Below are 15,472 nucleotides of genomic sequence, written 5' to 3'. Positions count from 1 at the left end.
AAAGGTACACAGTCAGGGGCTGGAGCTCCCTCCTCAGAGGGTCTTTATCCATCTGCTTGGGTGTTTTAAGGCAGTATTCCCAGTCTTTGTCCCCATGCACAGAAGACAGATGGAGAACTATAGCTGCCTGGCCACGCCTCCTGCCTAGCTCTGTGCCCCTGCAGTCCTGCGGGCCTCAAAGCTTCCCAAACTGTGTATAAATCATCTGGGAATCTTGTAAAATGTGATTCTGATTCAGGAGGTTGAGGGCAGGCCCTGTGATTCTGCATTTCTAACAAACTCTCCCGTAAGGCTGCTGGTCCACAGACTACACTTGGAGTAACTAGGCTTTAAGGCAGTGGTCCTCAAAGTGAGGCCCCGGCCCAATAGCAGCATCGCTTGGGAACTAGTTAGAAACGCAGATTCTCGGGCCCCGCGTAAACCTACTGAATGAGAAATACTGGGGGTAGGGCCCATAATCTGTTTTAACAAAACTTCCAGGTAATTCTGATGCACGCTACGTTTTGAGGTCTGCTGCATTGAGGGGTATGCCCAGAGACAGGGGGCTGGAGGAAATGACCCTGGGCCTCTTTCTGCCAGCTGAGTCTTTAAGCTCCAGCCATGACCCACTCCCCCTCCTCAAGCCCCACGTCCCAGCCCCTCTCCCCCACCTCTCAGTTTAGAATGTCCCAGCCAACTGCCCAGACAGTGAGAAGCATCTGAAAGAAGGCAGCATGCTCCATGGCAGGAGACAGGAGGAGTCTGCTCAGAATAACCACCCCTTCCCTTCCCGACAACTGACATTTCCTGGGACACTGAGCTCCAACAGAAAATAAACTGCACCCACTGGGATCGGAGTGTGGCAGCGGCTGGTCCAGACAGCTGCTGGGATCTCAGCTAGAATGATGACAGCAGTGCTCGGCAGAGGTTTAAGTGTCCAGTCATTATGAATGGAGAGGAAATGCATGTGTGATAACACCCATTATGGAGCCTTCATCTATTATTCACCACTGTCAGGGTACCTGTTGCCGAGGTCTACGCCCCCTGCCACTGCCTGTCCTGTGGAGCGTGGGGATGGGCTTCCTCCCGAGCAGAGGGCTGCGCTTCAAACAGGTGCATGAGGAGGGACTGTGGGCCCACGACCACTTGGCAACCCCCACGCCTGACCCGCCCTGATTTCCACCTGACCATGGCGTTGCCTCCTGTCTAATGGTGCCTCTGGGAGATGCCCTGCTCCCTGAGAGTCTGCGCTGGGAGGGAGAGAAGGCACGCCTTGCTCTTACTACTGCCGAACACCAATGGAGAATACAAGGGGAGCTGGGAAAATGAAGCAGCAGCATCTCCGGGGCTTCTGAAGCAGGACCGGGTCTGAGGAGAGAACTTGGGAACAGACATCCATTAGCGGTCTATTCTGTCCTGGCATGGCTGGGCACTTGATACATGTTACCGCCTTCAGTCCTCCCTGTGACCCTGTGAGGTAAGCCCCATCATCTCGCTTTACGGACGGGGAACTGAGAGTCAGAGAGGTTCTGTGCTTGCCTGAGGTCACACAGCCTGGAAGGGGTGGAAAGCAGACTTGAACTCAGCATGGTTTAACTTCAGAGGCTGCACCTTCTCTTTACCCCACACAGTCTTCACCACCCCCAGGCAGGATCAATTCACAGACCCAGGAAAGTCTTCTCTGAACGGTCAGCACTGCCCCCACCAGCTCCCTGATGACTGCTATTTCACCCTGAGGGATGTGTACCTTTGGCTTAAGACAGGCACCCATCACACACTAAGACATCTTATTTACACTTGAACATGGACGGGTTGATCAGATAGAGTGAGGAAGGAGAAGGGACGTGGTAGGCCACGGATCACACTTTCCCTCCTTGAACAGCTTTGCCTGGAGCTTCTCCTGTCTGCTGCTTTCCTGTGAAGGTAAATTTCAAGTTCCTTTTCTGACCTCATTTTACTTCCCTGAGAAATGGGCTAGCAAGGCAATACAGGCTGATGTGGACCTTAGGCAAATGGCTCCAGCCTGCGGGCTCTCCGTGGCCATCCAGAGATGAACTGGTGGAGGGACCTGTCCCCTGGCTGCAGAGATGCTGGGAACCCAGAGTCCTGGCACTGCCCCCCCAATCCCCAGAAGCAGAGGGGGTTGGGGTCAGGGGTGGGGACAGCACATCCCGGCTCTGCCAGGAAGCATGGGAAGCAGGAGCTCGCTCTCTCCGAGGAAAAGTTAGCCAGGAGAGTTGGCCCACCTGGGAGCCAAGCGTGAAGTTAATTAGTGATTTGGAAAAACAAGTTCAGGAAGAGCTGCCAAGGGGCTGAGCAGAGGGCTCGGGGCGGGGGGGTGGCGTGTGCCCAGCTCCTTCCAAGCTCCTTCCTCCTCCCGCGTTAGGGGACAACCCCCTGAATTCCTGCAGTGTTCACTCATTTTCGCTGTGCTTTTAAAACACAGAACTGTTGTGTCTATTTACTCATACCGCTCACCTCCGCCCTCCCGGAAGATGGGGCAGGGAAAGGGTATCCACCCACGGGTGCCCATTTCTCAGGGGCGGCAGACGCACAAGAGGGAAAATGACTGGCTCAGGATCAAACTGAGGCCAGGTCTCCTGCCTCTCCGCTCAGAGTTCTTTCCACTTGGCCCTCTAACCAAACAAGTGGGGACAGTCCCCTCCTCCTTGGTGACCCCTTCATGTGACCTCTCCAGGGCTGGCAGCCAGCGGCAGGCAGGCCCCAGAAAGCCCTCCCTCCCCGAGGAGACAGACAGACCTGAGGCCGAGCTATGATAGACGCAGGTATCTGGGCTCTGGCACGCTGCCCCACGTGGGTCCCGAGGTTACAGGTCCCCCTTCGGGGCCCCAGTTATTCCTTTTCTCCCCTAAGTTATTCCCAAACTGAGTTATTTCGTAAGTGGTGGTCCTAGGCAAGCGAGATCAAGGCCCTTCACCAGGCCTTCCCCTCTGGTGGTAGGGACACTGCTTTTTTCCTCCCACTCTCTTGATTGAGGGCTTCTGAGGACAAAAAAGGGCCAAGGAAGGAGGCGGTGGCTGCAAAATCACCCAATTTAGGCATTAAGGCCTGGAGCTGGAGCCTTGCGAGGCCATCCTCTATAGCTAGCAGGGCGCCCGTGCCTCCTTCCCATCGGCCCCTGCCGAGCAGAGAGCGAGCGCAAAGAGCTAAGGAGCCCTGGGGTCCGACAGCCTAGGTCCCCCACCCTGGCCCGGGCCCTCACTAGGTAAATGGCGTGCTTCGTACCTGTCCCTCACTACAAAACGGGGACAGCACTGGTGGGCACCGGGTGGTGTTACTGTGGGACTAAGTGAGCTTCTACCTGGCAAGTATCTGGCCCATAGTATGTGCTCAGTAAACAGTGGCCGAGCCCAGGAGGTGTGGGGGCCTCCACGGACCCCTGGGCGCAGCTTCTGAAAGCGGAGTTGGATCTGGAGCCAGAAAAATCACAAAATCCTTGCTTTTTAGGAACAAAGGGTCCTGGAAGCTCATCCTTTTCTGTGTTTTACAAACCAAGAAACTGAGGCCGGGGGAGGAGGGACTTGCCCTGGTTCCTTCCCATGGCGGAATCCGTCAGTTCTTTCCATGGCCTGAGGACACAGGGCATAGATTCTGCCCGAAGACAAAACTGCCCACGCGGAAAACTGCTTGTGTGAACTGGTCTGGCCAGCAGGTACTCTCTCCCTGCTGGAAGGCTGCAGGAGGGCCCCACCACCCTGGGCAGGAGGTTCCTAGCCTCTGTGCAGGAAAGCGCTGCTCCTTCAAGCTTCCTGCTGCCCGTATCCCCTTGGGGGACCCACCGGTCCGGAGACCCACGTGTTTAAGCTGGTGGGGTCAGCCCTGTCATGGGCCTCCTTCACCGAGCTCAACCTGAGATAGTCGGTGGTGGAAATCTAAAGTCCACACTTCTGGGTCCAAGGTGGGCTCTGCTACTGACTGCCTGAGAGACCTTAGGCAAAGTTCTTAACCTCTCTGAGCCTTCGCGTCTTTGCCCATAAAATGGAAATTGAGTGCTTACTACGTGCCAGACACTGTTCTGGGTGCTGGGGAACAGCAGGAAACAAAACAAACACCCCTGCCCCTCACGCCTTACATTCTCGTAGAAGGAAACTGTCAACGGGTAAGTAAAGTATATTGTATGTCAGATACTGTAAGTGTTAGAAAGAAAAACAAAGAGTAAAGGGAGTAAGGAGTATGAGGGTGAGGGAAGTATTTCAAATCAGGTGATGAGGCAAGGCCTTAGCCAAGGTGACATCTAAGCAGAGACCTGAAGGAGTGAGGGAGTGAGGAATGTGAAGATCCAGGAAAGCTCAAGAGGCAGAGGGAGGAGGCAGTGCAAAGGCCCTGAGGCTACAGTATGCTTGATGTGTTGAAGGGATGAGAACAGTGCCCACCTGATGGGATTGTTTTAAGGATTAAAAGAAACGATATTTGTAAGACTCAGCACAGAGCCTAGAGTGTCTCAGGAATCTGGCACAGGCTGGGTCGGGGGGGTAGGGGGGAGGTGACAGACACCAGTCATTGGGAACTGAATATAATCAGCGGGGGCAGGGGAGGGGAGCCCAAGGAGAAAGGGCCAAGGAGACAGATGGACAGATAAACATAAGAAGACTCATGCCCAAAACCTATATTAAGGATGAAGTGTAGGAGAAGAGAAATTTGAGAACACAGCCAAAGACACTTGCAGAGGAAGATCTGTGGGGATGGGATGAGGAGCTGAGGTTTCTGGGGAAGTAAGATCCTCGTGCCCGGGCAGTGCTGTAAAGGGAGTAGGCAGCCCTGGGGACTCAGAGGCAGGAAAGGGGAGAGAGTCTGCCAGGCAAGGCGTCTCTCGGCTGTGCCTGGGCTCCTGAATGAGGGCCTGCACTATGAGGCCCAGGACCAGCCTAGAGACCCCTGCTCCTCTCCCTTCGCAGGTTCCCCTAGGAGCAGACCCTGGCCCTGGGACCTCCCATCCCATTCCAGGGACCAGAGCCAGCCTTTACCCATGCCCACCTCCTGCCTTTACCTATGCCCACCTCCTGCCAAGGCCAGCACATGGGGCTTCTAGAGGCCTCTGGGGGGCCGAGACCTAAGGAGTCTGGCCCCAGAAGAAATTTGGTCCAGCCCAGATCACTGGCCAAGAACTTATCCAGCCAAATGCAATTCCTGGCTATTGCCTATCCACGTTCTACGCTGTCCTATCTCTGCCCAGGCTGGTCCCCTGGCCAGGAAATTCACCCCTTCCCTAACTCTGCATGGTTAAGCGCTACCCACATTGAAAACTTACTTATTTATATATTTATTTATAGCCTGCCTCCTTCTACAAATTATTTAAGGGAGCTAAGTCATTATCCTGCAGGGCCTATCCAGCTTAACTTCTGTTTCCTCGTGGAAGCTTCCCTGCCTGCCAACCCTCTCCCCCGCCTTGCCTCACCTCACGTACGGCTGGGATTTATCGCTTTCTCCTCACACCTCCTATTGGACTTTATTTTTGAAGACTCCTGTGGCGCCTCTCATGATCTTTCTTGTATTATTATTACTATTCCTTGTCACATAATTTCCCTCAGCTGCTACCTACTCCACCTGACCTAGCTCTCTTCAGGAACAGGGACATGTCTGACTCATCTTTATATTTATAGGGCCCAGCTTGGTGTCTGGCATGTAGTAAGTACTCAATAAATGTTTTCTGAATGACTGGAGCCAAGGTGACGGCCTGCTTCTTCTCCTGGTCCTGGGGAGCCTGTCACGAGGAGACATGGCCAGCCCCACTAACAGGGGCCAGAGGGGACAGGTATGCCCAGCAATACCTCCAGGCACGTGGGCTCTCAGACTCCCGTGGCTTTCCAGGGTGGGCCAAGGCCACTGCCTGATGGAGCCCCCTGCCAGGGTCTGGGGCACCATCACCCAGCCTGAAAAAATACCCTAGCAGGGAGCTGGGCCAGAGGTGGTGTAGGCTGGCTGCCCAGGAACAAGGATGGTATGAGCGCCCTGGTGCCCAGCATGCCAAGCCAGCACTGTCCACGGATGGACGCCAGGGGCCTGGGGACTCCCTGTTCCCAAGGCCCAACTGCCTGGCTCTGTTCCTGCCCGTTCTCCCCGCATCTCCCCAAAATAGCTGGAGTTTATTTTAGCCCCTCCCCCACTTTACACCCTACCCCAAATGGTGACAAACAGAAACACCTCATTATCCGGAGGCAAGATGTTCAGAGGCAAATGTTGGTCTGTTCAGAACAAAAAAGAAAAACACAAAACAAACCCAGAAGGAGATTGGGAGGGCAGGTCAGGGAGAGGCCTGCAGACTTGGCCTGACACCCCTCGGGCTCCTGGGAAGGCGCATGCTGGCACTCCCTTCCTGGGGGGCTGGGGAAGACAGGGCACCCTGCCTCCCAGGCTTGGCTTCCTGGCTCTCCCTAGCCCCGCGGGCTTGGGATCCAAGGGTCCTGCCCACCGACCGGCTAGTCTCAGGCAAGGCCCAGGCCAGGGAAGCTGGGGGCCTTCAGAGGCGATGAGCAGGAATAGAGCTCTGCATTTCTTTCCAAGAAGCCTCCATTTAATTCCACCGCCTGGGCCAGGGGACACCTAGTGTCCTCTCGTACTAAGTCCCCTTTCTTTTTGTTAAAGTCCCACAGTGAGGAAAAAATAGAGAGCAAGCTCAAGGCAAGCAATTCTAAGGAGTGAGGGGATGGGAGCTTTAGTCTGGAGGGAGAAGTTAGGGGACGGATGGGAGGAGAGCAGAAGGGCCCCTCTGGGGCCCCCGAAGTCAGAGACCTTCTGCAGGTATGGTACAAACACGGACATGGGTTCACGAGATCTGGGTTTGGAGCCTAGTTCCACCGCCAGCTGTGTGACCTTGGGCAAGCCCCTCTGGGCCTCAGTTTCCTTCACTGTAGAGTGAGGTAAATGATCCCTGCCTCACACGGGCCAGATGAGATCCTAGAGCAAAGAAGAGGTGAGAGCACCTGATACCCAGTGGGTGCTTAACCCAGGTGAAAACCCAGCTCCAGCTGCCTACTTGGGACACCAGGGATCCTTGGGTCACATCCTCTCCTCAGAAGGGAAACATTATGGGAAAACTAACCCAGGTATGGATTTAGCCAAAGGAGAACGACTAACACTATCAATAGGGCTGATAACTGAGCTGAAGCCAGTCTCACCCCTGGGTCATCAAGGGGTTGGGGGTGAGAGAGAGAAGTGTCCCGGGATCCCATTCATCAGGCCTCCTGTCTGCCCTCAGGAAAAGAGGAGGGCCTATTTTACCGCTCTCCATACTGCCCAAACCCCCACTGGTCCCCCCTCAGTCTGGGAAGGCGCCTGGCTGCGGCTGAGCCCGGGACAATGGGCACTGGGCAGGTGGGGACAGGACCAGCCTGCCCGTCGTGCCTGCTCCCAGCTCAGGCCACAGAAACGGAACCACAGCAGCGGCCGCCATGGGCCCGGCCACGGTGAGGGGGGCAGGGGTGAGCACCCCGGCCCACCTAGAGCCTGCCCGATCGGGAGTGGCTCTGCAGGCCAGGCCAGTAGCTAGGCAACAGGCTCCACCATCAGCTCAGTTCACTTCCCGTTTGTATCTGTTTTGCTCCTGTCATAACGCACTCCTCAGATGACCAGCTGCTGTGTGCAGAGAGACGCCTGGGGCGGAGCGCTACTCCTCTGCCCTACTGGCCTTCAGTGAATGCCCCAAGGCCATGGCCGAGGCTGCAGGCCCCCGAGTAGGGGAGGTACTGACCCAGGGGCTGGTGCTGTGGTATTCCTGGGGGAAACAGGGTCAGTAGGGAGGCCACAGCCCCAGAACACCTACACCTCAGGCCTGGAGGGGTAACAGAGCCAACGTCCCTGCGGATGTCCCCATCTGCCCCTGGGTTTTCTGATGTCACCCACAGGAGGTACAGAACCTCAGAACACCTTCCAGGCCAGAATAAGAAACAAGCCACCTCTCCATCTCAAGAACAGGCGCGTTCGGTGGAAAGAACATGTTGCAGTCGGAGGAGCAGGGCTTGGACTCACAGCATGCCACTATCTGGCTGTGTCATCTCAGGCAAGATCTTTACCTTCTCACGGCCCCAATCCATTAAAGGGGCAGGACAGCTCCACTCTAAGTTTACTGGGAGGACTAGAGCTTAATGCAAAGTACAGTTAATAGCAGTCATTAATTTTTTTAGATGGTGTATTCCCACCTGTCTGTCCCAGGAACCGCTGAACCGAAGGGCTGGCCTCTGCCTTGTACTCCTTAGCAGGAGGCAAGTCCTCTTTTGGGACAAGTGCCATTAAGCTCCATACAGCTGTTCACATCAGTATTCACAACCAGAAGTTGGAAACTAGGGAAGGCGTCCTGCTCTGTTGTTACTTAACTGTGTTTGACAACATTCAACACCTCTGAATCCTGGTTTCTTCGTTGCTTCAATACGAAGAACTAACCCTGCCTGGTCCCAGACTCCTGACCTCAACTGGAATGGCTGATGTGATTCCATATCAAAAGGGCAAATATCTTGGGCTCCTGGAGGAATTGAAAGGTCCAGCTAGGCTCTGAGCTTACTCAGAGAGCCCCCCCGGCTGGTCCACCCTGGGGTTTGCCGAGCAGAACATACTCATTGATGGCACAGTCCCTTGGAATCCAAAAAAGAAGAACCAGAGAAGGTGAAAAGTCCCCCAGATACCCCAGAGTGCTCAGAAATAGGACCTAGCTCTCCTAACCTCATCTCATTCCTGCCTCCCTACCGCCTCCTCCTCTCAACTTGGAAAGAACGTGAATTATCCACACTTGTCGCTCTCCCCTAGCGCACATAGCCTCGAGCTGACACGAGCAGGGTCAGTGAAGTGCATGAGAAGTCCCCAGAACCCACAGCACACCCAGGCCAGGGCACGACCTGGCCCTCACCTTCTGAGCTGATCTCAGGACTGTAGGAGAAGAAACAAAGGCAGCTGGCCCCTGGCTTCAACTCTCAGTCCTGAAAAAGGTCTCTGCCCTCCACGGGCTGCCCTGGGGATGCCTGCAGCCCCAGCCTGGTAGGCCTCGGCCCTGGAGACCTCTGTTCCTCAGGCAGGAGCTGCATCTGCCCTGGTCTGGCATTGGCCTACAGCCCCACTTTGGTCTCCCCTCCTCCCCTGGATGGGGAAGTAGAACTTTTCCTTCCATGACTAGGTGGAGGCCCAGCCCAGGAGGTGCTGGGGAAGGGTGACAGAGCTCTGAGACTCATTAACGCGACAACTTGGGAGGCCAGAGGTGAGGATCAGCTTCCACAGCAAGAGGCAGTCTCAGACCCAATACATATTGCTCTTTCCTGTCTCCAACAGACCCCAGCCAGGCTTCAGGCTGCCAACGGGGAAGCCAGACTCCAGCCCCCAGGTTCTCTTTTTTTTTTTTTTAAAGAATTTTTTAACCTGTCCAAGCATATCTCCGCCCCTCTACCCCCTTTCACCTAAAGGGATTGGGAGAAACTGGATCAACTTGGGGAGGGAATGGCGGGAAGGGACCAGACCTTGCCTAGATCAACCTATGCCACCCCCCTCTCCCCCCATATACCCGCTTCAAGCAGTAACCTGAACCGGGGCTTTCTGGGAAACCAGTCGGTGCCGCAGCAGGAAGAAAAGAAGTGGCAACAAATCTGGGATCATCACAGGCTGGCCACTGACCGCGGGAGCCTGCAGCGCCCAGAACATTAGGCCCTTCCTGTCGAACTGAAGCCAGGCCATCCCAGGTGACCAGGAAGCCTTAGGGGCATGGCATGGGGCAGACATCTTGACTTATCTCCCTGAAAGAAGGGTTCTCCGGAAACCTGGATGAGAGGCCTGGGTTCTGGTCCCAGCTCTGTCTGCCATGGGCTGAAGCTGGTGTCCCCTCTACAAAACTCACACTTCACAGCACAGGGAGCTGCCCCCAGCATTCAGAGGAGGTGGCATGCATGGAAGGAGCTGATACAGCGGCCTGCCACAGAGTAGGCGCTTAACACACCCAGTTTTCTTCCCCCAAACCCTGCCTGCCTCCGGCAGGAGGCCTAATTCCAGCTCTCCAGGATGCTGGCCCTGCAGAGGAGGGGGGGTGGTCAATGAAGAGAGGCGGCCTGCGCATAAAGAAGCGGGTGGAAGAGCTCAGCTAAGGGTACCCCACTCCCTCCCTCGGAGGGGATGCGGCAAAGCAGGCAGCTGGGATGAGGTCCAAGTAGTAAGTCAAGTGTGTGCAATCTCCTGATGAGGCGTGCAGGAGAGAGGGTGTGTGTGTGGGGGGGGGCGGGCTGTGAGTCCCCTGTGGGCCCAGGGAAGCCGGAGGGAATTGGGAGGGAGGCAGAGGCAAGGTAAATCAGTCTCCGCCCGCTCCTGCCGGCCCCTATTCCCACCGCCACGGGTCCCCTTGCACACCCAAGAGGAGACCCAGGCTCCTGCCACTCACCCTGGCCGCCCGGGAGGAGTAGGGATCCTCGAAGAGCGCCCACATGCGGGGCTGCCAGCCACGGCAGCCCCCGGACCCGGCGCCGGGGCCCGCACCTCCCTCGTGGGGCCCCAGGCGCTGCAGGGCCAGCTCCCGTTCGTCGTCGCCGGCCTCGTCGCCCGTCCCCGCGCCACCGCCGCCTCCGTCCGGGCTCTCGAAGATATCGAGCGCCTCTTCGGCGTCGCGGTGCTGGCGGTAGGTCATCCAGCAGCAGGGCTCCACATCGGTCTCGTCGATGCCCCAGAAGGTGAGCTCCTCCTCGAAGAGCGGCCCGCACACGTCGGCGGGGCAGTGCAGCTTGCCCGTGCGGTAGTAGTTGAGCACGTAAGCAAAGACGCCCGGGTGCCGGTCGAAGAAGAACTCGCAGCTCCCGCCGCCGCTGCTGCCGCGGCTGCCTGCACCGCCGCCATCGGACTCGGGCCGGCCCCCGCCGTCGGGATCGGCCAGCCAGGCGAGGCGGGTGCCCGGTAGGGTGCGCAGGGTGCTGCGGTAGGTCTCATGTCGCGTGCCGCCCACGTTGATGATGATCTTCTCCGACGCCTCGCCCTTGGCCATCTCCTCCTTCAGACATGTTTTGGACGGAGGCTTGTTCCCCGACTTGCGCCCACGGTAGGAGGAGACACACACCGAGCTGATCATAAGAAGCGCTGCGGGGCTTCGGCTTGGGGCGGCCGCTGCCCTCCAAACACCCTTCCCGAGGAGGCAGCGTCAGACCGGGGAGAGGGAGGAGGCGAGGAGGAGGCGAGGAGGAGGCGAGGAGGAGGCGAGAAGGAGGCGGCGGCGGCCCCCTCTGCGGCTTGGCCCTGCCCCTGCCTCTCCCCCCCCCGGGGCGCAGAGCAGGAGGAGTTGGGTTTCTCGGGTGCACAGGTGGTTGGGGTTTGGGCAGGCAGCTCCGGCGAGGGAGGCAAGGAGGGAAAAGGCGAGCCGAGGACCCAGGCGAGGGACCCGGGGAGGCAGGGGCAAACACACACCTCCCCGGCTAGGACTGGACACTCAGACGCTCGGGCTCTGGACACGCCCCCCCGTCACCCCCAAAAGGCGAGTTAGCGCACAGTCCAGGCGCACTGCGAGGGTCCGGGGCGCGCGCGCGCGCTCACACTCACGCAGGCCACCCTCCGGCTCTCGCAGACCGAGCCGAGTCCCGGGAGCGGCCGGCTTCCCCGCGGCGGCGGCGGCGGCAGCGCAGCAGCAACAAGTCCTCGGAGCGGCTGCCGGGGCCGGGCCGACGCTCTCACGGCAGCCGGAGCTCCGCGGGCCCGGGGTGCTTGCGGTCAGCACGCGGCGGCGGCGGCGGCATGTGGCCTCTTCCCCCCATTCATAAATCCAGCGCAGGGCACGGAAGGCGGGCGGGGCTGAGCGGAGCGCGGCGTTCAGGCGGGCGGGGGCTGCGCAGGGCGAGGCGGCCGCAGGAAAACAAGCGCGCCAGCAGGAGCGAGCCTCCGGTCCTGCGTCCGCCGCTCGGCAGCGGCTGGGAGCGGCGCTGGGCTGGCGCTGCGCAGCGGGGGCCGTGCTGGGGCGGGGTGGGGAGGGGGGGCTCAGACGGGGCGTCCTGCGCAGCGCCGAGCCTGGGGGGCGGAGCCGCTCCGGGGCGCGGGGTTCTGGGCTCCGGCGGCCGAGCGGCCAAGGACACCTGCAGGCTTCCCAGGCTGCGCGGATCGGGAGCTTCAGCGCAGCGCCCCGGCGCCGGGCTCCTGCGATCTGGCGGCGCTGGGAGCCACGCCATCCGCGCGTCTGCCCATCTCCGGGCGGGGTGCCGGCCTTGGCTCGCGGCAGGAGGCGGGCGAAAGGTGGCCTAAGGAAAGGGGAGCCTTGGCGCCGGTGGGCTGGGCCTCAGGGGGCTCTCGATCTCCCTCCGGCGATGGTAGCGGATGCCACTCTCTGGTGGCGCCTTTTCCTCCCGGCCCCGCCTCGCCCGGGCGCGCCCTCCGTGAGGTGGGGTGGGCGGGGCGCGGCGCGGGGCCGATCGGGCTCGCTGCAGGGCCCCGGCGGCAGAGCTCAGCCTTCCTCCGCTGAGCCGAGCCGAGCCGAGCCGAGGCGCGTAACCCCCTCGCCGCCAGCGCCCAGCCTGGCGCGCCGCCGCTGCGCGCCTCCGCCACCGTCCCTGCCCGCCGCCCCCCCCCCGCCGCCCCCTTCTGCCCGGCTCCCCGCCTTCCCCGAGCCCGCAGCTCCTCCCACTGCAGCCCCGGTGACACCGAAGCGCTCGCGACCCCTGACCTCTAACCCCCGCCCGCTCCTTCTGGCTGCTCTGGTCGCCCCCTCCCCACTGTTGTTGCGGTTGCATTGCGGCGGACTGGAGGACAGGGAAGGAAGGGAGTGGAGAGATGGTGTCGCGAGGAGGAGGCTGCCCCCTCCTGTCCCAGACACCGTGTTGGGACTTCCTAACCACCCCGCCCCCATCTTGCGCCTCCGAGGCCCAACTAGGCCCAAGATGCCTGTGGTCTCCGTACCGTCTCTGTCACCGTCACCGGAGCCCCCGCGGTGGAATGGGGGACCTGGGGGCCTTGCGCAGAGAATTGGCTCCTGGTCCGGGCGGAGGAAAACCTGAGCTCTGGCACCTATGGGGATGGATGGAGTGCGTGGTCCTGAAAGATCATTAGGTTAAAGCCGGGGCTCCTCGTTGCCCTGGAAGCACGTGCCTGCGTCCTGCCTTGCGACCCCCTTCTGGTTCTGTGTTGTTTTACTCATTGCAGTTTGTCTCCTCTCCCCTCTCTGGCCCTGAGGTCTTCCAGACCGCACTGCTTTTTCATCTTGATAGCTCCCACGGTGCCTGCCTCTGAGAACCTGTTTGCTAAGTGATTGAGAAGCTGCCATACCCAAAACATTAGGCTCCAGCCCGATCTTACTGGCCTCATCCCAAGAGCAATTTCCAGATTCATTTTTTTTATTTGCTTTTGAGTCCAGAGCCTCTTCTACATCTTTAAGTTAATTCTCTCTCTCTTTTTTTTTTTTACAGCTTGAGGCAGCCTCCATGTCCATCCGGATGACATAAGGAGGATTTTAAGGCAGAAATGCAAGGCGATGGACACCTGGTCTGGACACCTGTGCACCATCCAACTTCCAGATCAGGCAGTACCTGGCTAAACTGGGAAAACAAGACAAGGGCCTGGGTGTGCTCCGAGGAAAAGTTAAAAGCTCAATGCAAATGCGAAGGATTGTCAGCAAAAGTCTCATTAATGAGGTCAGAAAACCAAAGGGACCGTGGTCTTTGATAATCCGTACTAATATGCAGAGAAGGTGGGTACCATCTTGGACTGCAGCCAGAAACACACATTTGTTGACACCTCTTTTGTGTCCACTCCCTAATGTCTGCATTTCAGAGTTTGGCTGGCTTTGATTTTGCTGCAGCAAAGAAGAAATACCCCAAGTGTGACTGGGAAGAGAAGACCCGGGACTGGCCAGAAGCTAGAGTGAGAAAGGAAGAGCCATAGCAAGGATTTTGACTGTGATGAGTGGCTTTAACATGCTATCTGGGTGTGTCCTGGCAGACTCCCTTGGGGTCTCCCCCACTTTGCATTTTTCAGGCTGGCTGAACTCAGTCATTCTAAGAAGAGGGAGAAATTGATGGGAGTGGGGTGGGAGGAATGGAAAAAAAAAAATCCTAGCATCCCATACCTGAGTCATTTGTTCCTCCAGTAAATATTTCTTGAGTACCTACTATGTGCCATAAGCTGTTCAGGCACTGGAAATCAATGAATCAAACAACCCTCCCCTCTCTACCTCCCCCCCAGCCCCCCAGATCCCAGCAGATGTCTGCTCTCTTGGTGCTTCCCTTCTGCAGTGTTTGTGGATGGTGATAAGTATGTGGGGAGATGGGTGGAGGGAGAAAGCTACCAGGCAAATAGAAGGCCTGGGCAGGGGTGGGGGCATCAAAAAGCTGGGTTTGGGTAGGGGAACCCAGGAAGAGCCAGGGAAAACAGAAGGCCCAGCCTGGGAGAGGCAGTGAGTCAAAGTGCAGGAGGTGGGAGGGTCTCTGACTCAGTGCACTGACCAGCTCCTGAAGATGGGAGCTCAGCCTCAGGACAGAAGCCTCCAGAGAAGTCCTCACCACTTGCTGAAGGTTTTATCCTAGAGCTCTGAGCTAACCTGTCACCTGGCCTTTCTGGAATTTTCTGGGGCCTTCAGTTGCAGCTGGCATCAGAAGCCTCATCTCCATTAGTTCTGCGTGTATGGGGTCACGCTATTTCCCCAAAGTACAGAGCCCAGGACAGAGTAGAGAGCCCCCTGCCCAGCCTGCCCTGTGGACAGCCTACTCTGGGTGGATGGGTGTTGCCCCCTGGTGGTACTAGGAATCCCTGCTCCAGACTTCACCTCCACTCTGGGCTGTGGGGATAAGGAGAAAGGGGGTTATAGGCTTGGGGTGACAGCAGATTCTGGGCTTCCTGTCAGTTCCCAGCCTACTTCTCCCATCGGGGACTCTGTCTGTTCTTGCCTTTTCCCACTCCTCCAACCCCGATAACTGGCAGGCTTAAGCAAGGCTGTGAAATAGCCACAGTTGGAAACTCCTAATTCCACAAGCCTCTTTCCCTCCATTGTCACCTTTTCTCCACGTTCCTTCCCAGGGCCCCGTGGTTTTGTCTCGCAGTCAGAAAAGAACATCTGTCTGGGCACTAGTCCACACTAAAGTGGCAGCCACAGTGGTTCCCCTCACCAGGAATAAAAGGTGGGGCACAAGCGTGGGAAAAGAGGGCAACGTTTGCTCCCAGAGTGACACTGACGGGCTGGCAAGCCCCTCAAATAAGGCCCTTCCTTGGTCTCTGAGAGCTGAGGCCGGCCCTGCCCACCCAAAGCTGGAGAGCCTGACATCAAAGCCATTTGCCCTTGCCCTTGCCCTACTGCCCTCCTCTCCATCTTCCTGCTCTGGACTCTACTTGTTTTGAGGGGTTCCGGGCCTAGCAGCGAGTCCCACACCTATCAAGCAAGGACCTCCCCATTGATATTCACATCTCCGGAGCCCTTTTGGCATTCGGAGCTCTGGCCAGGGACTGACCCCTCCTCCCTGAGGCCCAGGTCAAGGAGCCAGCATCCTTTCCCAGCCTGCCTTGCTCCCCAGACCAATTAATTGAATTGTTTTATCAACCATCATCACTG

At 58.1% G+C, this 15,472-nt stretch overlaps 1 protein-coding gene and 1 long non-coding RNA gene across 8 annotated transcripts in view; one reads left to right on the top strand and one right to left on the bottom strand.

Annotated features, from left to right (window-relative positions):
• Positions 1–11,471, bottom strand: part of KCNC4 (potassium voltage-gated channel subfamily C member 4) — a 39,979-nt gene extending 28,508 nt beyond the window's left edge. For all 7 annotated transcript variants that reach the window (XM_081815622.1, XM_081815624.1, XM_081815628.1 and 4 more), the window contains exon 1: positions 10,346–11,471. In XM_081815622.1, coding sequence (XP_081671748.1) covers positions 10,346–11,023 — 678 coding nt within the window. In that variant the 5' untranslated portion in view covers positions 11,024–11,471. The remainder of the gene's footprint in view (positions 1–10,345) is intronic.
• A 93-nt stretch (positions 11,472–11,564) lies between these two features.
• LOC145720856 (uncharacterized) lies at positions 11,565–14,039 on the top strand. The gene is made up of 2 exons (XR_014144078.1): positions 11,565–11,654; positions 13,338–14,039. It is a non-coding gene; the product is annotated as an uncharacterized LOC145720856 (long non-coding RNA).
• The last annotated feature ends 1,433 nt before the right edge of the window (positions 14,040–15,472 follow it).

This window comes from Leptonychotes weddellii, chromosome 4 (genome assembly GCF_054177405.1).
Source record: "Leptonychotes weddellii isolate Sample4059 chromosome 4, ASM5417740v2, whole genome shotgun sequence".
Lineage (NCBI taxonomy): Eukaryota > Metazoa > Chordata > Mammalia > Carnivora > Phocidae > Leptonychotes > Leptonychotes weddellii.
Note: the sequence above shows the minus strand (reverse complement) of the source record. Positions and strands in the feature narration are given on the sequence as shown.